General features: G+C 54.6%; 1 protein-coding gene across 9 annotated transcripts in view; it reads left to right on the top strand.

Annotated features, from left to right (window-relative positions):
* FMNL2 (formin like 2) overlaps positions 1 to 23,426 on the top strand; it is a 167,899-nt gene that overhangs the window by 105,819 nt on the left and 38,654 nt on the right. For all 9 annotated transcript variants that reach the window (XR_012765003.1, XM_075430039.1, XM_075430034.1 and 6 more), the window contains exons 4-9: positions 463 to 539; positions 2,494 to 2,577; positions 4,998 to 5,150; positions 16,136 to 16,244; positions 17,526 to 17,602; positions 19,916 to 20,009. Coding sequence is in view for 8 of the 9 variants with exons in the window: in XM_075430039.1 (XP_075286154.1) it covers positions 463 to 539; positions 2,494 to 2,577; positions 4,998 to 5,150; positions 16,136 to 16,244; positions 17,526 to 17,602; positions 19,916 to 20,009 (594 nt within the window). In the remaining variant the exon portion in view is untranslated. The remainder of the gene's footprint in view (positions 1 to 462; positions 540 to 2,493; positions 2,578 to 4,997; positions 5,151 to 16,135; positions 16,245 to 17,525; positions 17,603 to 19,915; positions 20,010 to 23,426) is intronic.

Here is a 23,426-nt window from a genome sequence, read left to right as displayed (position 1 = left end):
TAGCATGCGCGGATTATCGAAGCGTGCGGGTGGCAGCCGGCGTGCGTTGCGTGACTGGCTGGCACCCACCGCCTTGGTGACCACGGCAGGTTTCTTGGTGTGGGCGTGAAGCTGCGAAGAAGGCGAGATGACAGCGCCAGGCGGAGAACGCAGCCCAGACGCGGTCGCTCTCAATGGAGAGTTTGAGGCTAAAACAAAGCTTGTGTTGTGAAGAGGGGTTTATTTACCGACAGGCTTTTAATTTTCTTAATCCTGGAAACTCAGAAATGTACGTGGGAACAGAGGCTGGTTTTTGGAGTGTGTTTTCGTTGACTGCTGGGCTATTGTGTTGCGTTCCTCAGGGTTTAGAGGGGCTCTCAGTTTACCTTCATGTTTTATTTCGTCAGCCTGGTCTGCGCGAGGTGTCGATATTTTTAACAGCACCGCGTGAGCCTCATTGTTATTTTTGCCTCTCAATTACAGAAATTCAGAAGGCGAGTTCAAGAGTCTACGCAGGTGCTCCGAGAACTGGAAATTTCTTTGAGAACGAATCACATCGGGTAAGAATTTTTGAAGACCCCTGGTCTAAGATTTTTTTATTTTTCTTTACATCTACTGATGGGTGCCTTGGAGAAAATACCTCTTTGCATGCCAAACAGCGATACCACTTGATTGATCGTTAAAGCCTGAAGGGCTCAGTCAAGGGATGGCTGAGCGTCTCAGGAGAATAATTCAGCTTTAATCCTTTCATGGTAGGGTTCATCCACATCTCTGAAGGCTGCAAAAAGATGGCAGTCAAGTTCTGCGCGCCGTAAGTCGGTCAGAGCAGCGAGCATGATTGCCTCTAGAATATTAACAGGGTGGCAGCTGCAGATAAATATATATAAAAAAACTCCATGCTGATTTATGGCTTTTGCATGATGCAGTTCACGAAGCCTGACTGTGACCAGTATACCCAGTACACCCAGTATTTTACTTCTACAAAGCACAAAATTCCTGTCGAACAGCAGAAGTAAAAGAAGCACCAGAGCCTTCAGGTTTTTTTATTGAACGTGCCGTTCCCGTCACGTTTCCAGTCGTCTCGCCTCTCTGCGCTGGGTCTCGGGACCAGGAGCCGGTTCAGCGCCGCTACACCAGCCAGCAGGGTTTCTTCAGCATTTTTTTTTTTGTGACCACGCCGTGTGCCCAGCTCAATCACGTCGATTTTACAGCACGCTGCTCTGGTTTTGTGTTTCGCACTGCGGGAGGAGCAGCCGTTCCCTCTCGGTGGGAGCCGGGTGCCCGGCGCGACGTGCGTGGTGGTGGGGGACCCTCTGGCAAGCTGCTCCTTCACAACTATTTCCAGCAAACTTCTCCCACAGCTGCTCTGGCTCCTGCTGTGTTTGCCATCGTTTTTCCAGCACCGAGGGTTCCTCACAGGGCGTCTGAAGCGCGAGGCTCTGCAGGTGTATGGTGGCTTGCGGGTGCGTGGAGGGAGCTGTGATGGTGCACGGGGTAAATAAAGGAGGCTGACGAGGCCAATGTTGATTTATTTGGTTCACTTGGCTGAAAGATGTGTTTCAAAATGCGTTTTATAAAAATGCCAGGTGGTTTATTTTAGCAGGTAAACAGTGAAAGATTTAAAACCTGAAGACCGGAATCACTCAGGGGTGCAATGAATTCCCACTCTGCTGAGAGCAGGGGCTGTACAGCTGCGAGGCCCCGCAGGCAGAGCAAGCCCCGAGCCCCAGTTCCCCCCACCCCTGCTCCCCAGTTGGTCCAGTGGCATCTACCCCTCTCCTGGGAAGGTTTTGGCTGGCTTGGTTGGCATGTGGAGGGACGCCGAGCTGGGGCTGTGCTGAGCATCCCTGCTCGTGTGGGTTTTCCCCCACATGCATGGATTTTCAAACTTTTAATTTGTGCTTTCAAATTTTTGAAAGCTTTTGAAGATAACAGGCTTTCCTCAGTCGAAGGTTGTTTTGTGTAATTCTCGGGGACCAAAATTCGCAGTGATAGGTTAACACCTTTCAAAAAGAGGAGGCACAACCGCTGTCAGATGTACGCCCAGCCGTCAGCGCGCTCCGGCCGGTGAGCTGCTGAAGACCGCTGGAGGTGGAGATGTGAGCAGAAATAAACCTGGTCCCTGCCACTGGCGCCTTAGCCGGAGGCTGTAACCCCTGCCCGGAGCCTTGCTCGCCGGCGTGTGCCCGGGAGGAGAGGAGCCGGGCTCTGGAGCGAAGCCGGCAGAGCGGGCACGGGGGCTTTCTGCTTTTTTCTGTGTGTGTGTGAAATGTTTTTCCCATCATAGCACTGCAAAAAAAACCGCTCGTTTCGGTACATCCATAAAGTCCTCTAAAGGACTCTTTTAAAGTCCTCTAAATAATAAAGGGTATTTTAAAAAACTCTTTTCCGGAGTGAGAAAGCAGAGTTTCGCTGAGCAGCGCTGCCTCTCCGGCGACGCGCCCGTCTCTCGTGTATCTGACGCGAATTCCAGCTGCGTGAAACCCTCTGATCTCTTAACGATTTTTCCGACAGGTGGGTCAGGGAGTTCCTGAACGAAGAAAACAAGGGCCTGGACGTTCTGGTGGAGTACTTGTCCTTTGCACAGTACGCAGTGACGTAAGTAAGCCGTGCCGGGGGCTGCCTGGGCTGGCAGAGCCAAGAACCCTGCCGGCGCTGCGGGGCGAGACGCCGGGGCGGATGCTCGGCTCTCCCGGCAGCAGAGCTGTCCTGCCCGCAGCTTGGTGACACTAATCCCCAAGCTATTGGATCACAACATGCTGCAGAGAAAAAAAAAAGCCAAAGTTTAAGCCTTGAGATTATTTCTAAGACCGTACTGATGTATTCTGCAGCTTTGGTAGCCTCTGACCATCCGAGGTGCCCAGCGACAGGACAAGGGGCAATGGGCACAAACTGAGGCACAGGAAGTTCCAGCTGAACCCGAGGAAGAACTTCTTCCCTCTGAGGGTGACGGAGCCCTGGCCCAGGCTGCCCAGGGAGGCTGTGGAGTCTCCTTCTCTGGAGATATTCAAGACCCGCCTGGACAAGATCCTGTGCAGCCTGCTCTGGGTGACCCTGCTTCAGCAGGAGGGTTGGACTGGGTGACCCACAGAGGTCCCTTCCAACCCCTACTATTCTGTGATTCTGTGAGGGCTACGGTAAAAACAAGCAATAAATGTGTGGATGCTGGCAGGACTCCTGAGAAATAGATGTGCCGATAGCGCCCGACCCCAGGGAGTGACAGTGCTGCCTGGCGTGGCCGAAGCGGTGTCCGGGCGCGGACGGCTGCTGGCGAGGCCGCTGGTGGGCAAAGGTGTGGGCAGCGTCTGCGGCAGATGGGAGCAGGAGTTCTGCAAGTGGGAAGACCAGGGAGCAAGCTTTTGTGGTCTTCCGACCCAAAACTTTCTATGATTCTGTGACATCTGGGTAGCTGGGAGTCAGATTTAGTCACGTGGGTAATAAATCATTAAATTGTTAATGATCATCTGGAGTACTCTGTCCAGTGCTGGGCTCCCCAGTTCAAGAAAGATGAGGAGCTGCTGGAGAGAGTCCAGTGGAGGGCTACGAGGATGAGGAGGGGACTGGAGCATCTCCTCTACGAGGAGAGGCTGAGGGAGCTGGGCTTGTTCAGCCTGGAGAAGAGAAGGCTGGGAGGGGACCTTAGAAATGCCTCTAAATATCTGCAGGGTGGGTGTCAGGAGGATGGGGCCAAGCTCTTTCCAGTGGTGCCCAGCGACAGGACAAGGGGCAACGGGCACAGACTGGAGCAGAGGAAGCTCCAGCTGAACCCGAGGAAGAACTTCTTCCCTCTGAGGGTGACGGAGCCCTGGCCCAGGCTGCCCAGGGAGGCTGTGGAGTCTCCTTCTCTGGAGATATTCCAGCCCCGCCTGGACAAGGTCCTGTGCCCCCTGCTGTGGGTGACCCTGCTTGGGCAGGGGGTTGGGCTGGGGGACCCACAGAGGTCCCTGCCAACCCCGACCATGCTGGGATTCTGGGATTCTGTTAAATCCAGTGGGATTAATGACAAATTGGGAAACAAAGCAGCTTTCATAGGTCACTACGTCACACGATTTGCAGTAGATGTTCAGCTGAAGATCTGCACTTGGAGATCCGCAGGCTCTCCCTTCAGGACATTGTCGCAGTGGATATTTGTATAAAATCATATGAAAAGAAGCGGTTGGTTGAAGGTACTGTGGGAGTTAGGAACTTGAGCTGAGCAGAGTCGATATTTCATTTTTAGAAAAGATGCCATCCGATGTATTACATCCTCGCACAGAAAAGAGATTTGTGGTGCGGTTGCGATAGAATTAATGAAGAAAAATTATATGTTTTAAAATGTTACTGACCCTGGAAAAAACTGCGCACAGCAGAAAGAAGTGTTTCTATAAAGGCTTTCTTCTTAAAATTATACAAACGTGCACAAGTTAGCTTGCTGGGTTTTTCCCCTCTCCAACGTGGTAAACATGAGTAATAACCTCAAAAGCTGTAAGGGGAACAGGCAATTTCTGCTTGGAACAGCAGTACTGCGGGCAACGAGTCAGAAATGAGAGAAAATCTGCAATGATGATGGTAATACCTTACATCTGCTGGGAGACTCGAGAGGGCCAACAAGGCAGTGTAAACGCTCGGTCGCTGACGGAGGAATCTGAATTAGTGCTCGCGCCGCATACTGATTTATTGAACTAAAATGGAGACAGCGTTGGGCATTCCCCCCCTTTCCTTCGAGGCAGGGCTGTTCCTCAGCAGAGCGGCCAGGGGTCTGTTTGTTTTACACCGAAGCAGAAGAACACGTAGCCGTTGGATCCGGCCGAAATGGCGTGCTGGTGGGGTGGGCTGCTCCCATTGCCAGGGTCCGGACTCGCTGTGCCCGTGGAGCTCGCGCGGGGTTGAGCCGGAGGGAAGTTACCCTGCACTGCTTCCTTCCCTTCTTTTTGCCATCTTTTGGGCCCTGCTAAAGCCTGCAGGTGTTGAACAGGGAGGAGAACGCTGGGTGCGTCTTTTCTGCCTAACCCAGCGTTGGATTTTCTGTTTCCTTTCAGGTTTGACTTTGAAAGTTTGGAGAACAACGTGGAAAACTCGATGGACAAGTCCAAGCCTTGGAGCCGGTCGATCGAGGACCTGCACCGAGGCAGTAATTTACCCTCGCCGGTCGGCAACAGCATCTCCCGCTCTGGCAGGCACTCGAACTTGCGGTAAGGGGTTAAATCAGGCAGCGAGTGCCGGAGTGAGGAGAGTCGGGGTGCTTTCCCAGCTGGAATATTTTCCATCTTCCCTCTTTCCACGGTATAGGCTGGACGTGTATAGGAAAAATCTCATTGTACTGATGATTTTGAGGTGGAAAGAAGTGCTGAGCTAGGAACACGGGGCAGCGTTGCAGAGCAACGGAGGAAGCGACGAGAAGCGCTCTGCCTCCCTTTCCAGTGGCAGAATGAGCGAGGGATGCAGGAGGCGTTTCCGTCAGGTACAGCGAGCCTGCACAGGGGAAGCAGTTCCTCTGCTCCAGAGAATGGCTCAATATTTCCACCTACCCAGCCAGTCTGGGGTTCCAACCTGGCGTCTCGTCCAAGGAGGTCTCTTCTAGCAAGCGCATTCCTTCCGTGCTGCTATGAGCAAGTTTGGGGTTTTTTTGGTTTTTTTTTTAAAAGGCCACTTCCATCCTTGGAGCCTGCTGTTAATTCTGGCGGCACCCCAGGCGTTACGGCGAAGTCTCTCTTCCCGAATGCTGGGGTTCTCTTCCAGTTTGTGGACCAGGCAGGATCGCTGCCCGAGACCGTGGCAGTCAGCTCTGTTACATTCCTTGGGTGTTTCACTAGTATAAAACCTACCAAACGCCACCTTCAGACTAACAGATCATTCTCTGGAGATATTCCAGACCCACCTGGACGCGGTCCTGCTCTGGGTGACCCTGCTTGGGCAGGGGGTGGGACTGGGTGACCCACAGAGGTCCCTGCCAACCCCAACCATGCTGGGGTTCTGTAGCGGTGCTGTCACCCAGGGGCACAGCTCAGGGTGCAGAATGGCGTTGACTCACCCGCTTTTGGACTGTTGTTGGCTTTTGTGGAGTTCTGTCACATTGTGCTTGGAGCGTGAAGGAGTCCAGAAAAGATGGGGCCAGGGAGGACTCGCAGCTTCTTCCTACCTCTGCCATTTGAGGTTCGGTTTCGGTCTGTCGGTCGGTGGTGGTGCTGGCTCTTCAGCTGATGCTGAGCGAGTGCCTGCTGCCTGGAGACGTCCTTCGCAGATTCGGGCAGCGCAGAGGGGGGGACAGACACGCAGTCCTGGTAAAGAGACCCAGGCTGTGGAGCGCGGCAAAGTCGCTTGGCCAGTTGATTTTTTTCTCCCCCCCCCAAAATGTGACAAAGGTATCCTTGGTGGTTTTTTGTTTTGTTTGATCTTTAATTACTACGACAGAGAAGTGGTAGAGCCTTGTGCTTGCAGGAGGCTGTCTGGTTCTGCTCTCTGTCTTTGGGAGGCGTGTTGGTGATGAGTTACACTAGAGATGCCTAAGTCAGGTGTACGTTACATCTCTTACATTTTTTTCTCTTCATTTCCTTCCATCCTTTTTCCTTTTTCGCATCCCGCTTTATTCCTTACCTTTTTTCCATTTCCATGTCTCTTTCCTCGCATCCTTCATTCCCCTCCCCTGTTCATCCGCTCTGCTCCATTTCTCCCTCTCGCATCCTTCCCTCCTCTGCTCTTGGTCGCCTCTCCCGTGCCGTCAGATCGGTTTCTCTGCCTGAGCACCTCCAGCTCAAACGCCTCCAGAGCTGCTTTTCAGCCAACTGCCTCTGGAGCGGCTTCACTTTGCGCTCTGCTGATGAGGCTCCGAGCCGGAAAATCCCGTAAGTCCGGGGCGCCAGGTTCCCCGCGGCGCGGGCGGTGCGGGGCACGGGCGCCGCGTGGCCAGCGCTGCTCCCCATGCCGTGTGATCTTGTGACCCTGCGTCCTGGTCCAGCGACCACCAACGTGTCCGGCGGGGTGCAGCCTCCAGAACGTGGGGTTATTGCATGAGCGTAGTGTGCTGCCCTAGAGTGGGGTTCTCCAAAAGAAAAGGAAACATGGTTTGCTTTGAAACAAGGTACTCTTTAAGGTCTTGTTCAACTTCTTCATCAATGACCTGGATGAAGAGTTAGAGAGTACCCTCAGCAAGTTTGCAGATGACACCAAACTGGGAGGAGTGGTGGATACCCCGGCAGGCTGTGCTGCCATCCAGCGAGACCTGGACAGGCTGGAGAGTTGGGCAGAGAGGAACCTGATGAGGTTCAACCAGGGCAAGGGCAGGGTCCTGCCCCTGGGGAGGAACAACCCCAGGCACCAGGACAGGCTGGGCCTGAGCTGCTGGAGAGCAGCTCTGTGGAGAGGGACTGGGAGTGCTGGGGGACAACAGGGTGACCATGAGCCAGCAGCGTGCCCTGGGTGCCAAGAAGGCCAATGGGATCCTGGGGTGCATCAAGAAGAGTGTGGCCAGCAGGGCGAGGGAGGTTCTCCTCCCCCTCTGCTCTGCCCTGGGGAGGCCCCATCTGCAGTGCTGTGTCCAGTGCTGGGCTCCCCAGTTCAAGAAAGATGAGGAGCTACTGGAGAGAGTCCAGTGGAGGGCTGCGAGGATAGGAGGGGACTGGAACATCTCTCCTGCGAGGAGAGGCTGAGGGAGCTGGGCTTGTTCAGCCTGGAGAAGAGAAGGCTGCGAGGGGACCTTAGAAATGCCTTTAAATATCTGCAGGGTGGGGGTCAGGAGGACGGGGCCAGACTCTTTCCAGTGGTGCCCAGCGACAGGACAAGGGGCAACGGGCACAAACGGAAGCAGAGGAAGCTCCAGCTGAACCCGAGGAAGAACTTCTTCCCTCTGAGGGTGACGGAGCCCTGGCCCAGGCTGCCCAGGGAGGCTGTGGAGTCTCCTTCTCTGGAGATATTCCAGCCCCGCCTGGCCGCGGTGCTGTGCCCCCTGCTCTGGGTGACCCTGCTTGGGCAGGGGGTTGGGCTGGGGGACCCACAGAGGGCCCTGCCAACCCCGACCATGCTGGGATTCTGGGATTCTGCTGCGCGGAAGCTCCTCTGCTGTCTTTGTTATAAAAACTGCTGAAGTGGAGAGGAAGGAAGACGCGGTCCTCCTTCTTGGATGAGAAAGGAGAAGGCTGACAGTTGGACTCATCCCTGCTACTCCATAGCAGTGAGAAAAATGAAAACAGCTTTGGCCTGGATTCCTTTTTATTAGAACAGCAAGAAGGTTTGGGGAGACCGTGTTCCGTGTCGGCTTTAACACCGTTTTTTCCCATTTTTGGTGCCCGTACGGCAGCGTCACGGCACCGGCTCTCCTGCCCGCAGCCCCCAGGGCCCCGCGCGGTCACAGAATCACAGAATAGTAGGGGTTGGAAGGGACCTCTGTGGGTCATCTAGTCCAACCCTCCTGCTGAAGCAGGGTCACCTACAGCAGGCTGCACAGGACCCCGTCCAGGCAGGTCTTGAATATCTCCAGAGAAGGAGACTCCACAACCTCCCTGGGCAGCCTGTTCCAGTGCTCCGGCACCCTCAGAGGGAAGAAGTTCTTCCTCGGGTTCAGCTGGAGCTTCCTCTGCTTCAGTTTGTGCCCGTTGCCCCTTGTCCTGTCGCTGGGCACCACTGAAAAGAGTCTGGCCCCGTCCTCCTGACCCCCACCCTGCAGATATTTATGGGCATTTCTAAGGTCCCCTCTCAGCCTTCTCTTCTCCAGGCTGAACAAGCCCAGTTCCCTCAGCCTCTCCTCGTAGGGGAGATGTTCCAGTCCCCTCCTCATCCTCGCAGCCCTGCGCTGGACTCTCTCCAGTAGCTCCTCATCTTTCTTGAACTGGGGAGCCCAGCACTGGACACAGGACTCCAGATGAGGCCTCACCAGGGCAGTGTAGAGGGGCAGGAGAACCTCCCTTGTCCTGCTGGCCACACTCTTCTTGATGCACCCCAGGATCCCATTGGCCTTCTTGGCACCCAGGGCACACTGCTGGCTCATGGTCACCCTGTCGTCCCCCAGCACTCCCAGTCCCTCTCCGCAGAGCTGCTCTCCAGCAGGTCCACCCCAAGCCTGTCCTGGTGCCTGGGGTTGTTCCTCCCCAGGTGCAGGACCCTGCCCTTGCCCTTGTTGAACCTCATCAGGTTCCTCTCTGCCCAACTCTCCAGCCTGTCCAGGTCACGCTGAATGGCAGCACAGCCTGCCGGGGTATCCACCACTCCTCCCAGTTTGGTGTCATCAGCAAACTTGCTGAGGGTACGCTCTAACTCTTCATCCAGGTTGTTGATGAAGAAGTCCCGGCTGCTCGGTGCCACCCACGTTTCATCACAGCGAGAGGAGCGGGAGGGGAGCACGGAGCAGCCCGTGCTGGTGGGGTTGGCCCCTTTGCACGCGTGTGTGGCTCCTCGGTTCCCGTCCCGGCGGCGGTGACGCGGGGACTTGCCGTCGGTGCGGTTGCGTGGCCGAGGGTATCCATTTCTAGCTGCCACTTTCACTGGCTTCCCAGAGCTCTTTTTAGTAGTGCTGAACCCCGCCAGTACCCTGCTCGCTGCGTTTCCGTGGCAACTGAGGTGGTTTTTTTGTTTTTTAGGAGGAGGCACAGGGATTTGGGAAGCAAACACCAAAATGAGGGCAGAAGGATAAAAACGAGGATGGACCTTTTGGGGATTTTATTGCTGCTTTTTGGGGGGGAAGGAGCATTGCTTTCACATGAGAATCATCCTCTCCTGTCAAATAAATATTAATGCAGACTTTGTGATGTCCCAACCCATTAGAAATTCCCTTTCTTCTGAGTCGAATACTTCAATTTTTATGTGGATTGAACCGAGAAACTTCATTTCTTTCCTCAAAATCTGTGGAGTCCGTAACGAGAGAGTGACCCAGGCAAATGCATCCTCATCCCTAAACGGGCTCTGGACGCGTTCAGCGGTTGGACCATGAGCCAGCAGTGTGCCCTGGCTGCCAAGAAAGCCAATGGGATCCTGGGGTGCATCAAGAAGACTGTGGCCAGCAGGACGAGGGAGGTTCTCCTTCCCCTCTACACTGCCCTGGTGAGGCCTCATCTGGAGTCCTGTGTCCAGTGCTGGGCTCCCCAGTTCAAGAAAGATGAGAAGCTACTGGAGAGAGTCCAGCGGAGGGCTACAAGGATGGTGAGGGGACTGGAGCATCTCCCCTACGAGGAGAGGCTGAGGGAGCTGGGCTTGTTCAGCCTGGAGAAGAGAAGGCTGAGAGGGGACCTTATAAATGCCTACAAATATCTGAAGGGTGGGTGTCAGGAGGATGGGGCCAAGCTCTTTGCAGCTCTTTTCAGTGGTGCCCAGTGACAGGACAAGGGGCAATGGGCACAAACTGAAGCAGAGGAAGTTCCATCTGAACATGAGGAAGAACTTCTTCCCTCTGAGGGTGACGGAGCCCTGGCCCAGGCTGCCCAGGGAGGCTGTGGAGTCTCCTTCTCTGGAGATATTCAAGACCCGCCTGGACAAGGTCCTGTGCAGCCTGCTCTGGGTGACCCTGCTTGGGCAGGGGGGTTGGACTGGGTGACCCACAGAGGCCCCTTCCAACCCCTACTATTCTGTGATTCTGTGATTCTGTGACTGGGAGCTGGCGCTGCTGCTTCGGCTGCGAGGAGCTGGACTTCGCCGTTAGCACTCTCACCGCTCGGGGACCGGCTGGCTTTGTCACCCGGCTTTCTGCTGGCTACGTGGGAATTTAGCAGAGCGTGTTACTGAGCAGCCGGCGGTCAGTCCTGCGATCCCTCTGGTTTCCCGACACGAAGACAACGATGTGCACGGGGCCTCGGACCGGCGTCAGCCCGGCGGCGGGGTCTCTGGCGTTCGTGGCACAAACTGGCGTCGTCGTCCCTGTTTGGGGTGGCAGGAGGTGACGTTTTCCGGCAGCGTGGCTGGCTGGCCTGGCTTGCCAGGTGCGAGCGGAGGAGCTGGTGGCACCTCGCTGGTTTTGGTGCTGATGGGGCCGCTGCCGAGCGCAGGCTCCTGGTCTTGTCCCTGCAGAGGGGTGCAAGCTCGGGATCCCCATGCCTGGCAGACGCAGCTTGTATAGAATCACAGAATGCTTTGGGTGGGAAGGGACCTTCAGAGGTCAGCTAGCCCAGCCCCACTGCAGTGAGCAGGGACATCTTCCCTCTGAGGGTGACGGAGCACTGGAACAGGCTGCCCAGGGAGGTTGTGGAGTCTCCTTCTCTGGAGATATTCAAGACCCGCCTGGACAAGATCCTGTGCAGCCTGCTGTAGGTGACCCTGCTTCGGCAGGGGGGTTGGACTAGATGACCCACAGAGGTCCCTTCCAACCCCTACTATTCTGTGATTCTGTGATTCTGTGATCTGCAGCTGAACCAGGTTGCTCAGAGCCCCATCCAACCTGGCCTTGAACTTGTAACTTGCTCTAAGAGGAGATAAGAGAACTCCAAAGCTTCTAGGAAGCTCCAAGACCTTCCTCCTCCAAAGTCCCCTTCTGCTGTCAGGAGGACATTCACGACACAAACACCACCACCTCCAAACCACCACCACCATCGCCATGATGTTCCAAACCCACCAAACCCGATGAAGAGCCAGGAGTCCAGCCCACGCAGAGCTGGGCGATCTGCCGGGGACCAGTGAGGTCTGCCCTGGGCTGTCTTCTGCTTGCATGGCTCCTGCTCAGGGGAGCCAGCACAGACAAACGAGGGCCTGATATTCTTTAGCAGACAGTAAGCTTAAAATGGTAGGAGAAACCAGCTGTAATTAGTGTTTGTTGTTAACGCGGTGCAGTAGAAGTCTACACCATTGGACTGGGCACATGTCCTTGTTTTAAGGACAAAAGTCCTCCCATGGAAGCTGGTGGAGATGGCAGGAGTTTGTATGGAGATGTGTGCTCACCACAGTGAACAGGGCTTGTATTTACTTGGAGAATCCCAGTCTGCTGTGTGGGTGTTTTAATGACCCATCTGTGGCCCTTCCGTGCCGGTGTGAGCTGCTTTGCAGAAGACGCCGCCGTTGCACGTTGCCTTGCCTGGGTCTCGGTTGTCCAAGGGGCCGGAGGAGTCCCGGCCACCCCGGCCACTCTCAGCCGTGCTGGCTGATCTCCTTCAAGCGGAGTCACGGGGACGTGGAGGCAGGAGTGGTTCAGCAAAACGGATTTCTTCAGGCTGGTGGGGTGGAAGGGTCCTGCTCACCTTGCTGTGGGAGGCTGGTGGGGGAGAGAGCGGCCAGGGCTCCGGCGACGTCGTGGCAGCACCTTTGCAACTCCATCGTTAACAAATTGAATAGAAACGATGAACGAGTAGAACAGAAATGTACTTCTGGGTGAGAAAAAGAGCCTTACACCGAGGTTTAGCCTGGCTTTGAGCGGTTGTTGGGTCTCCCGTGTCCCGGCTCCCTGCCCCCGGGTGCCACCCTGTCCCCGCGGCCGGTGGCTGGCTGCACGTGGTCAGGTTTTCTGCTTCGGCTTTTTTCAGCAGTCAGGTTTTATAGTTCTGCTTGGAAGGAGGGGCAGGGGAAATAAAAGAGGAACCATCTGAGTTGAATTACCAGGATAAATATACTCGTGGTGACATAAGCTTTGACCTGCAGCAGACAGGAAATCAAACCCCACAACTCAGCCAGACGCTCGCAGCAGCCGACCGTTGAGTAACGAGAAATGAAATAATAGCAAAAGAAGATCGTCCACCCTGGTTTGGCTCATGTGGCGTAAGGGGAGGTGTTGGAGCTACTGCCAGTCCTCCAGGAAGGAAACAAATAACATCGGGATCGCTGCAACTGCCGCTGATACAGAGAGAGCGTCCTGAGCCTGGGTCCCAGTGCGCAGAGTCGCCGTAAAAGAGTTTCCGTACAAAAAAATCCTCATTAATTCTTGGCACTCGTGCCTGTGTGAAGAAATTTGCATCTGTTGAAGGGAAGCAACGTAAATCTAGGGCAGAATCCCCTCTGTGCTGGAGAGATTTTCTCTGCACTGCAGCTCCCCATTGCGTATTCCGCACCCGTTTCTCAGCCCGGTCGTAAACTCGCGGCGGGGGAAGCTCTGCGAGGCAGAGGGTGCCGGCTCCGGGTGTCACTGGTGGCATCGCTGAAGAGTGGGTGGCAGGGGAGGCGGGAGGGCTGCTGCGGGGAGAGAACCGAGCAGAGCAGAGCAGAGCAGGTACCTCTGACCTGGCCTCTGCCCAGGGCAGCGGGGTGGAGCGAGGTGGTCTATAAGGTCCCATCCAACCCAAACCAGTCCCATGGTTTGGCTGGTCGCTGCTGTGTGAATCCTCAGCGTGAACGTCTCCCGGCTTCGACCGGAGGTTCTCCAGGCAGTGCCCTACGGGAGGTCTGCAGCCCGTGCTGGGTTTCCGCGGGTCTTTTCCACCTCCTCAGACGAGGCGAAGGTTGGCTTCCCCGCCAGCCTGCCTTCTGGTGCCCGCATCGCTCTGCGGCGCGGGGCTCGGGCGAGGGGCAGCGAGAGGTGTAGAGGGGAGCAGCTCAGCCCAGGAGGGCTCCATCCGGGGCTGGGGACCAGGCTCCGTGCCCAGGGAGAGGGACCCAGCCTGCTCCGGGGTCCTGCTGCCACGCAGTGTCCTTGCTCCCCGGTTCTTGCTCCCCAGGTGGCTGGAAATGCTGATTTCTGGCTTTGTGGTCATCTTTTATATATAGTTTAAGGACAGTTGCTCCCACTTGTTACAGCTGACAGGACTCTCTCAGATCATTAAAGGCATTCTGAAATTTAAGGAGTTGATACACCAGGCACTGAGGAATATTTTTTTTCTTCTTTTGGTAGAGTGATAAAGATCTAATTACTCTGCTTGTTTAAAATGTAAAGGAAAATCATGTCTGCAGCCTTTAGTAGTTTAAAACAGAGCTCAGTCGTTGTAGGAACTGAAGATGACTTTTAAACCTTCTTATTGCAGTTTTTCATATTTAGTGAGATGAATGTATGGAAATACGCTCGTACGGCGTGGTTACACGGTCTCCAGCCAACACTGGCAGCGCTTCCACCCTTCCCAGTTCAGACTCAGCGCGGGGCTCCCAGTTAAAGGTCCCCGAAACCTGGCTCCCGTGCTTCAGCCGCTCGCTGTTCTCGGGCAAAACTGGGGGACGTCTCCCGCAAACCCGCAATCCTGAGCCCCTTTATGCAGTCATGTGCATGGGAAAAAAAAAAATGAAGCAGGTTAGCTGTATTCTGCTTTGAATTTCGGGGTTGCTTTCATCTTGGTGCTCCTGGAAAATGAAAGCGAAGGGCAGGGACTGCTGGAGGCTGAGCTCTCCGAGGGCAGGGTGGTTTCACCCAGGCAGACACAGACACAGCCGGGGTGCTGCTGGGTGCCATCACCGCCCGGCACGCGGTGCGCCCGGACCCCCGGGCCGGCTGCCGACCTCGTTTGGTGCAGTTAAAGGGAGAAAACGTGCCAGTACATTCTCTGTGTCAGAGCGAGCTAGTGAGTCAGAATAAAACAAGTCTGTTGTTACTTGTTCATGTATTTATTATTAATATTTGCTATTGTTATTATTAATAGTGATGTTAATGACTGATTTTAAAAGCTACACCTCGTTTTAAAACAAAATGAGTAGCATGGATTAGACAAGCAGCTCTTTGCAGTGGTGCCCAGCGACAGGACAAGGGGCAACGGGCACAAACTGAAGCAGAGGAAGCTCCAGCTGAACCCGAGGAAGAACTTCTTCCCTCTGAGGGTGCCGGAGCCCTGGCCCAGGCTGCCCAGGGAGGCTGTGGAGTCTCCTTCTCTGGAGATATTCCAGCCCCGCCTGGACGCGGTGCTGTGCCCCCTGCTCTGGGTGACCCTGCTTGGGTAGGGGGTTGGGCTGAGTGACCCACAGAGGGCCCTGCCAACCCCTGCCATTCTGTGAGTCTGTGATTCTGTTGTTCTCTCTCTCTCTTCCTATCAGCCAATCTTTACACTCTCTGCCTCCGTTTTCGGGCCCCAGAGTGATAGCAGGAGATGCACAGGGGTGACTGTGCCTGCCTAGCTGGGCTCCGAGCCGGTGAGCCGATGCCCTTCTGGCCTCTGCTCCCACCTGCGTGGGTGTAAACCAGGAGCAAATCCCTGGACGCTGCAGCCCTGTGACTAGTGGAGAACCTGCCTGGACCTCCTCTCCGGGCTGGTTTTACGCTGTAAATTGGGGGAGCGGGATAAATAACGTCTTTGTCCGACCCCAAACACCACCCTTCACCGTCGCTGTCGACGGTGCCGCCGGCTGGGGCTGCTCGGGGTGGCTCTGCAGAGAACCCCCCGTGTCCCTGGCAGAGCTGGGGGCTGCAGACCCCCCACCGTGGGCAGGGGCTTGTCCCGGGCTCGCCGGGACGCGCAGCGGCACCGCGGCCACCATCAGCCGATGGCAGCAGTTACCGCGTCGCTGTCAGAGGGATTGCTTCACCGTCATCGTCATCTTCTCGTTGCTTACTCGGTTTTGCAGGTGGAGGAGTGTGGAGGTGTTCCAGCCCCTCTCCTGGGCTCCAGCTCCCCGTGCCCAGCGTGGGACGCGTGTTTCTGCCTGCAGAAACCAGGCAGTGTCTCGGGAAGAGCGGAGCGTGGTTCTCACTCACGATGCCGTAGAAGTGACGGATTCGAAGACTTCCCTTTGTGTTTATTCCGTCTGCTTACTTAGCTGAGCTCTAGGTTGATTTAACAGCTAGGGGTTACAATTAACATAATTAGTGCCTCTGCTCTGAGGAAAGTTCCTAAGGGCTGTATTTTCCTCCGATAATTTGGAGGGCTTTCAGAAGGCTCAGCTGCAGAACAGAAGAGAGGCACCATTCTTAACCGAAACACAGCAGGAATTAATAATTAATTAATAATTAATGCGTTTGCTGATGCCTACGAATGCTCAGTCCTGGTAGAAGTCCGTGCCGCTGCTCGTGCAGGGTGAAGCGCGTGGAAAACCACGCCGAATGCCTCCGTGGCTCGTTCCGTCCCCGTCGCGTGCCACGAGGGATGGGGGTACCCGGCATCGGCTGGCGGCATCGGCAGCGCCGGGTGCAGGGCTGAGTGGGCAGCTCGGGCTCTGCGCCGGCGCGGGGCTGGGCCAGCGGGGATCCGGGGCTCCCCCGGGCCTTTCCCTGCTTTATTTGCCTGCGTCTTGCCCGATGGTCGTCGGCTCTGCAGGGCTGGAAGGCGTCTGCGCTTTCACCCGGCGCAGGGACGTTTCCACTCCTGTGTTCTCACCGCTGGAAAGGAGTCCGTGGTTGATGGGAGCTGTGTTTCGTTTGCAGGTATAGCACCTTGCCAAGCCGCAGAACGCTGAAGAATTCCCGATTAGTGAGTAAAAAAGACGACGTTCACGTCTGCATCATGTGTTTACGGGCCATAATGAATTACCAGGTATCTCCCTTTCTGTTCTTCTGGAGCACTTAACTGTTCCGTTGTTGGGAGGGGGGGGAGAAGGCGAGTGGTGAAGTGTTACGGTGAAACGGTGAAACTCCTTCGTAGTCGGTGTAGCTGGGAAGCAGTGTTCAGCCTGGAGAAGGCTGCGAGGGGACCTTCGAAATGCCCATAAATATCTGCAGGGTGGGGGTCAGGAGGATGGGGCCAAGCTCTTTCCAGTGGTGCCCAGTGACAGGACAAGGGGCAACGGGCACAAACTGAAGCAGAGGAAGCTCCAGCTGAACCCGAGGAAGAACTTCTTCCCTCTGAGGGTGCCGGAGCCCTGGCCCAGGCTGCCCAGGGAGGCTGTGGAGTCTCCTTCTCTGGAGATATTCCAGCCCCGCCTGAACGCGGTGCTGTGCCCCCTGCTCTGGGTGACCCTGCTTGGGCAGGGGGTTGGGCTGGGGGACCCCCAGAGGTCCCTGCCAACCCCGACCATCCTTTGATTCAGTGATTCTGTGTGTACCATACTCCTTGTGTACCCGTGGGGGTGATTTGGTACGGGTGTGAAGACAGACGGCGATAGGAGCTGCGCACATGGGGCCCGTTCCTGTTCGCAGCGGTGGGCTCGGTGCTCGCTGACTTACCAGACACACAGCTACAGCAATGAGACCATAATTTGTCTCCAAATTTAGTACTAACTCAGGAAATACGAGAAGTTTTCAGAAGAGCTGTGCGCTGATGGAAAATCCAAGCTTTCACGCGTTGCATGTCTATCACAAGGCAGTTCAGTAACTGCAAGTCCGAGATTAAGCGAGACCAAAGCTCATCTCCTTTCCCTGGGTTTCTTCTCTCTGCCGTGGGGTGCTGTGGTCAGACAGGTAGCTTCAGAGACTTGGGGTTTTTGGCTAAAACCATAACAGCTACGAGTTACCCGCAGCCGAATCACGAATCCCTCTCTGGAGAGGGGAATGGCACGCTGGACTGTCAGGATGGAAAAGGCGTGGGGGGAAGCGACGAGCAGAGGGGTTGGCAGCGGGGCAGGAGCGGCTCTTGGACCCCTCTTTGTTGGCTGACGTGCCCAAAGCGAGTGCTTCCAACACCGTTGGTGGCAGGGAAGTTGTCAGGGGCGGTGGCGGATGGAAATGTGCTGGCTGGCTCGGTGAACTCGGCACCGCTTTGCTTGGCTTCCAGCGCTGTACTGCGCTGGGGCTGGTCAGAGATACGTGGTTTGTTGGCTTTTAAAAATACTAATTTCAGTCTCAAAACTGACACGGTATTTTCCTCTCCTCTTTTCAGTATGGATTCAACATGGTCATGTCGCATCCACATGCCGTTAATGAAATTGCACTAAGTTTGAACAACAAGAATCCCAGGTAGGCTGCACTTGCTTTTAGAGAGTTTAAGGAGTGGGTAAGTACAGAGTGCGGGGAAAGGGATTTTCAGGGGTGTGTTTGTGCACAAACCTGTAGCAAACATCAGGCTTCATTCCGGATCAGATTAAATCTGTGTTATGGTGCAAATAGGTGAGCAATCACCAGCTCAATCCACTGGTTTCAGGAGCTACTGAGTGTTCAGCGGAGAGTTTGCTGCTTAAGCACTCCCGCTCTGCTGCGGTGCAGAGAGGACCCTGCTGATAGCGAGCAGCTTAGCCTGGGATTTTCCTGAGGAGCAGGAAAATCTTCATAACTAGGTGTTGTCCAGGGAGTCCTTAGTTGGAATGCCTCAGAGAGAGGGCTTCATTCCTGCTCCGTGCCGGGCTGCCGTTCAGCCTCAGCGACCGCGCAGGGGAGCGGCTGGCGGGGAGCTGCGGCCCCTGGCGTCCCCGCGCGCGCTGGGGACCCTGCCAGCCACCTCCAGCAGCGCCTGGAGCTGGGGCCTCCTGCGGGCCTCACCACGACCGGCACGCTGATCTCTGCAAGGAAAGGTAGAGCCAGGGGGTGAGACGAAGCTAAACGGCACTCTATATGTGTACATATACATATATATATATATATATATATATATAGCGTCTGCTTAGGCTGTCCGCTTGCTTACAGTGCACTGCTTGGAGTCTTGTCCTGATGGAAGCGGGTGCTTCCTTCCCCTCTTGTATTTAGCCCGAAGTCAGCAAGCCTCGGCACGGGATAAATGGGAAGGATAGGGGAAGTTTATTGTTTTTATCATTTTTAGTGTCCGGTGTCTGGAAATCAGGTGATCGAGAGAGAGCTGAAATTTTCATTTCTGGAAGGAGTTATTTAGATTTCCGTTTATGAAAACAAATGCTTTCAAATGTGGCTAAAATAATCTGAAGACAAAACTTAATGTTAGTGCTGTTCAAGCCCTGATTTCTTTTTGTTTTAGCCCCATCGTACTTTTTGAAGAAACCGGAGGTCGGAGTGCTTGGGGCTGGCTGGGGTGTGCAAAAAGGGAAGCAGCAGCCCTGAGTGATGCTGCAGGGTGGGCAGGCCGGGTGGACGGTGGGTGTAGGGACCCCTCCTCCTCCGCTTGTGCCCAAACGATGCCACCGACACGGCCGTAACCGTCCTCTCCCCGTCCCCACCCAGCCGGTGGGTGAGCTCCGGCCGGCGTCGGAGGCCTGGGCATCCCCTCTGCCTGCACGCGCGGCTCGTAGCCTGGCCACAGAGGGGATGCTGCTGTGGGAAGGACCCCTTCATCCCATCGGAAACAGCTCGGATGTGCTGCTTGTGGCAGGAAAGAAAATGGATGAGTGAGAATTGAAAGTGATACATTTAAAATTTCCTAGGAAAGTGAACAGTTTGTCTGGTTTCCAAAGATAACCTTGACACTTTGAAAGCCAAAAGGTATTTCTTTTTCCCTAACATCTGGTTTGAGTCAGTGCTTTAGCATGAGACTAATTTCCTCTGTGTCTGCATGATTTTACTGTCTGCTCAGAGCTCAGCTGGCCGTAAAGTCCGGCTGGTGCTTCTGCCTCGTGTGAACCCTGTAAGAAAGTACTGGGGATTATTAATATTAGAGTTACACCGAGCCTGTTGCATGCTTTTCTTTCAGTAATCTGTTGCCTTCTCTCATTAATATGCCTGTGTCAGCGCTGCTGTCAATCATTGCCCAGATTTCTGATTGAAGAGGGGAACGACGTGCTAAGGCATCCTATATTGACTTCCGTGAACCACGTCTTGTTTCTTTGTTTGCGTGTGTGTGTGGCTACGAATAATACAGATTATCATAGGACATAATTCAGATTTGTATCAGGATCTGAGTTACGAGCACATTCGGTAAAACCTGGGCTCGGGGGGGTGGGCTGCGCTGCGGGGAGGCGGCGGGCTGGCGTGCGGTGAGCCTGGCTTGCGTGAAGCCGCCTGCTCTCCGGGTTTGCGCCGGGCGCTGCGCGGGAGCAGGAGCTGCCGGGGTCTGCCTCTGCCAGAGCCAGGCAGCGGCCGTCGGTTTGCTTGGGTTGCCACGAGCACAGTGTGAGGTTTGCGTTTTTGCATGTTTTGAGAAGTGTTAAAATGGGGGGGAAAACTGCATGATCCCGGGAGAGTCAGAATGCCCTGGATCAGGTGATGCTCAGCGTTGTCCATCCCAGAGGTTTACTGGTTCCACGGGGTTAAAATTACACGGGGTGCCAGCTACGTCTCCCAGGTTTCCACATCCCTTTGCAAGCAGGTGGAAAGAAGGTGGATCAGCACGTGGTGCTCGCTGACTGTTGCGGTTTCTCTGCTTCGCAGGACAAAGGCCCTCGTCTTGGAGCTTCTAGCAGCTGTTTGCCTCGTCAGAGGAGGGCACGAGATCATCCTCTCCGCGTTCGATAACTTCAAGGAGGTACGTTACTCTGCTTGATTAGAACTTGGTGTGTGTGTCAGTAGTTCTCTTACATGGCGTTGGCTGGAGCTTTCCCATTCAGCTGAACTGCTGAGAGTGGGGATTGCCCTTAAACTGTGGATTTTCCGTACGCCGCGTTGAGCTGCAAAGAACCAGACAGTGGTGTGGACGCCATCATTTTGCGCGCTTTTCTTTAAGAGAGCCGTAATCCCAACAAGATGGACCCAGGCTGTGAATTGCTCCCTTCACCTTTTGGGCAGTCGAGCCGTGGCTCCGAAGTGGTGGAGATCTTGAGAGCTTTACTCCAGGTCTTCTGTCTCTGAACACTTTTGTACGTTCTTAGATAAAGCAACCAGGAACGGGGTGTTGGATCTCCCTTTGTCAGAGCTGTTTACACAAGCCCTTGAAACGCAAAGCCTCTGGTTTTACTATCAGTAGGAATTTTATCTGAGAAGAAATTACAAAATCAGGTCTCTGTGAGATTTTGATTTGATCGATCAAAATCAAGTCACTGACTGCTGAAATGAATACAAGTATTCCAGGAGGCTCGAGTGGGGCAAATCGGCACTGCAGGGGGGTTGGCCTAGATGACCTTGAAAGGCCCCTTCCCACCCAAACTATTGGAGTAATTCTACGACTGGTAGGTGTGTGTGTTCAGGCATATCACATGTTTGCATCCATTAATGGGATTTGAGAACATTGTGTGAAGGTTCAGAAGCACTAGTGTGGGAATCAAGTCCTAGAAAGCTGCTGTCCTGCTTTATTTTGAATATTGGATATAGGTGTGGATTTATTATCAAGAGAAAAAAGTGTATCTAGACTTACCAGCTCAAAAATTGTCGAGGCGTGGTGAGTCCTAGCTGGACTGTGTGTAAACAAGTAGCGTGTCCTTCCTTAATGCCATGGCTGCCGTCAGTGGGTTAATGCAGATGATCAACAAGCCGAGCTGATAATGTTTTTCACCTTTTGTGTTTTGGCAATTGCATCCACTGCAAATATTTGCATGTCATAGACAAATAACTGTACTTCTGAGCCGCTCGTCGTTAGCCAGAGCAGAAGATTTGAAGCAATCTCCAGCGTGGGCCTGTTGTAGCAACCTCAGCTTTGCAAGACCGGACCTGTCCTAGGTGTGAGCTGTCTTGTAGAGCTCCCGGAGGGCAGAGGTGATGGGAACGGCACGGCGGCTGGCAAGGCTTCCCCAGCTGTGGAGTGGAAGAACTTCTTCCCTCTGAGGGTGACAGAGCCCTGGCCCAGGCTGCCCAGGGAGGCTGTGGAGTCTCCTTCTCTGGAGATATTCCAGCCCCGCCTGGCTGCGGTGCTGTGCCCCCTGCTCTGGGTGACCCTGCTTGGGCAGGGGGTTGGGCTGGGTGACCCACAGAGGGCCCTGCCAACCCCGACCACGCTGGGATTCTGTGAAGTTGCATTGGAAGTAGTGTGTGACCATGGAGAAAGCCTTGCTCCTGGGTTCCACCAGCAGAAGGGATGCTCAGCAGGTGGACACCAGACCTTGGGCTTCTGGCTGGGGAAGGGTCTGCAGTCCTCTAGTGCAGGCACGGAGCTGGAAATTGTAGTTTGGTTCTTTCATTTGTTCCTCTGTAGCCTTGGGCAGGCTGCGGAATCTTTGTCTTTATTTGTAGCTTTGTGGAACGAAGGAATCGCAGAAGCCAATGCAGATGAGATTGTTATGAAGAACAACTGGGTAAGGAGATAGAAGTTTAAATAGGAAAAGCACTGTAAACATGCAGAGTACAGTGTTACTGTTCCAGGCTGAAATTCTTCTGGCTTGTTGCTACTCGGTTGTAGAAGAAGTGTGGCTCATTAGGGGGGACGGCGGGGGGGATTACAGATACATCGGGCAAACGACTGCAGCCGAAATGCCACCGGTGGGGACGGTCTGTGGGGCTCATTAAGCAGCCCTGCGCATGTCCCAGGGAAGGACGAGTAGAGTGCCATGTGCTTTCTTACCTTCCTGATGTCTTCATTTGAGGTTTGGCTCCTTCGTTTCCTTCCAACGCTCTGTCATCTCTCTTTTCTCCCGCTGCCATTCAGCAATTCCAGTGTAACTCATTCAGTTTGTTGGCCGTTGTTTATTCATTCCATTCCTGGTGGTGTCTGATGGAGTCGTCTGCTAGAGTGGAACTGTGGGTGAAGGGGTGTTCAAGGAGGGGGTTTTACCTTGCTCCGTTCTGCCTTTAGCTCTTCTTCTCTTCATCCAATGACGCTGCTGATTGCTTGCTCTGTGCTGTTGTTTTCCAGCTGCCTCCTGGGCGAGTCTGCAGTCACGGTTTCAAATTTTCATCTTTACAACTCCTTCAGCTGGTGGCTTAAAAACCTCTGAGCTGCTGACATGTGAAGCACCCAGGGTTAGGCTTCTAGCGGTATCTTTCCAATTTAAATGGCTGCAAGCTCCATAACGTTTGTGTGGCTGCTGCAGCTGCGCATTGCCGGGCTGCGGCGGCTTCTCCGTGGCTCTTTCATCCGGCACCGGGTGCGTAGTTGGGGCAGAGGAGACTCGCCGAACGAGATCTCTGCCACTCGCTCTCCTCGCCACGAAAGAACTTCAAAAGAAACCCAAACTCCTGCCTAACACTCACCCTGTAATAAAGTCAGTAGGGAAATCGGGATGTTTCGGGCCAAATTCTGCTCTCATTTCCATCAGGGTGAACATCAAATGTTTCGTTAGGCTTTGAGCTTTGCGCTGATGGAAATGAGAACGGAATTTGGTTCTCAGGGTCTGGCTCAGCTGGAAAGCCGCGGCTGATCTGAATCTGGTCAAGAATTCTTCTTGAAAATGACTTTTCGTTTGAAAATGATTTTACGGGCCGGTCTTTTCCTGGCTGGCCTCGGGCTGTTCAGCTGGAGGATGGTTTGTTCTGCTAAGCTGTCTCTAGAAAGTTACTCTTCCCCAGTTCCTCCACCCGAAATGGCTGATTCTTGTGCGGGGGTTGTTCCTCCGTGCGGGGGACTCGGCTCCACGCGTTGCAGACGTAGCCCAGCGCTCGCTCTTTGGCCCGGGGTTGAGGTTGTGTTGGACAGGTCGCTTCTGAAAACCGAAACACGGGGCTGCTTGGAAGCCACCAAGAAGGTGCAACAGTCGAGGAGCTGGAGATGGAAGCGAATCAAGCTGGAAGCAGGAAAAAAAATGTGGGCCCGTCGTTACTGTCGGGGAGTGGAGACCAGGAGGGGGAAGGAGCAGGTCGGGGGGGTGGAAGGAAGGGCAGGTGGGTTCGTGAAGCTCTGCAGAGCTGAGGAAGCCAGGCCTCACGCCGCCGCGCTGCCGGTGGGAAGGACCAGCCCCCTGCTTCAGGCCAGCGAGCGCCGGAGCGGCTGGATACACGTATTTTTAATTTTGCTGAAAGGCAGGAAGCGGTGACCATGAAATCCTTGTCTGTATTGTACGGAAGGAGTCGGGGATTT

The sequence above is a fragment of the Opisthocomus hoazin genome, chromosome 9 (genome assembly GCF_030867145.1).
Source record: "Opisthocomus hoazin isolate bOpiHoa1 chromosome 9, bOpiHoa1.hap1, whole genome shotgun sequence".
Classification (NCBI taxonomy): domain Eukaryota; kingdom Metazoa; phylum Chordata; class Aves; order Opisthocomiformes; family Opisthocomidae; genus Opisthocomus; species Opisthocomus hoazin.
The sequence above is the reverse complement of the archived record's forward strand: the minus strand, read 5'-3'. Positions and strand labels throughout refer to the sequence as shown.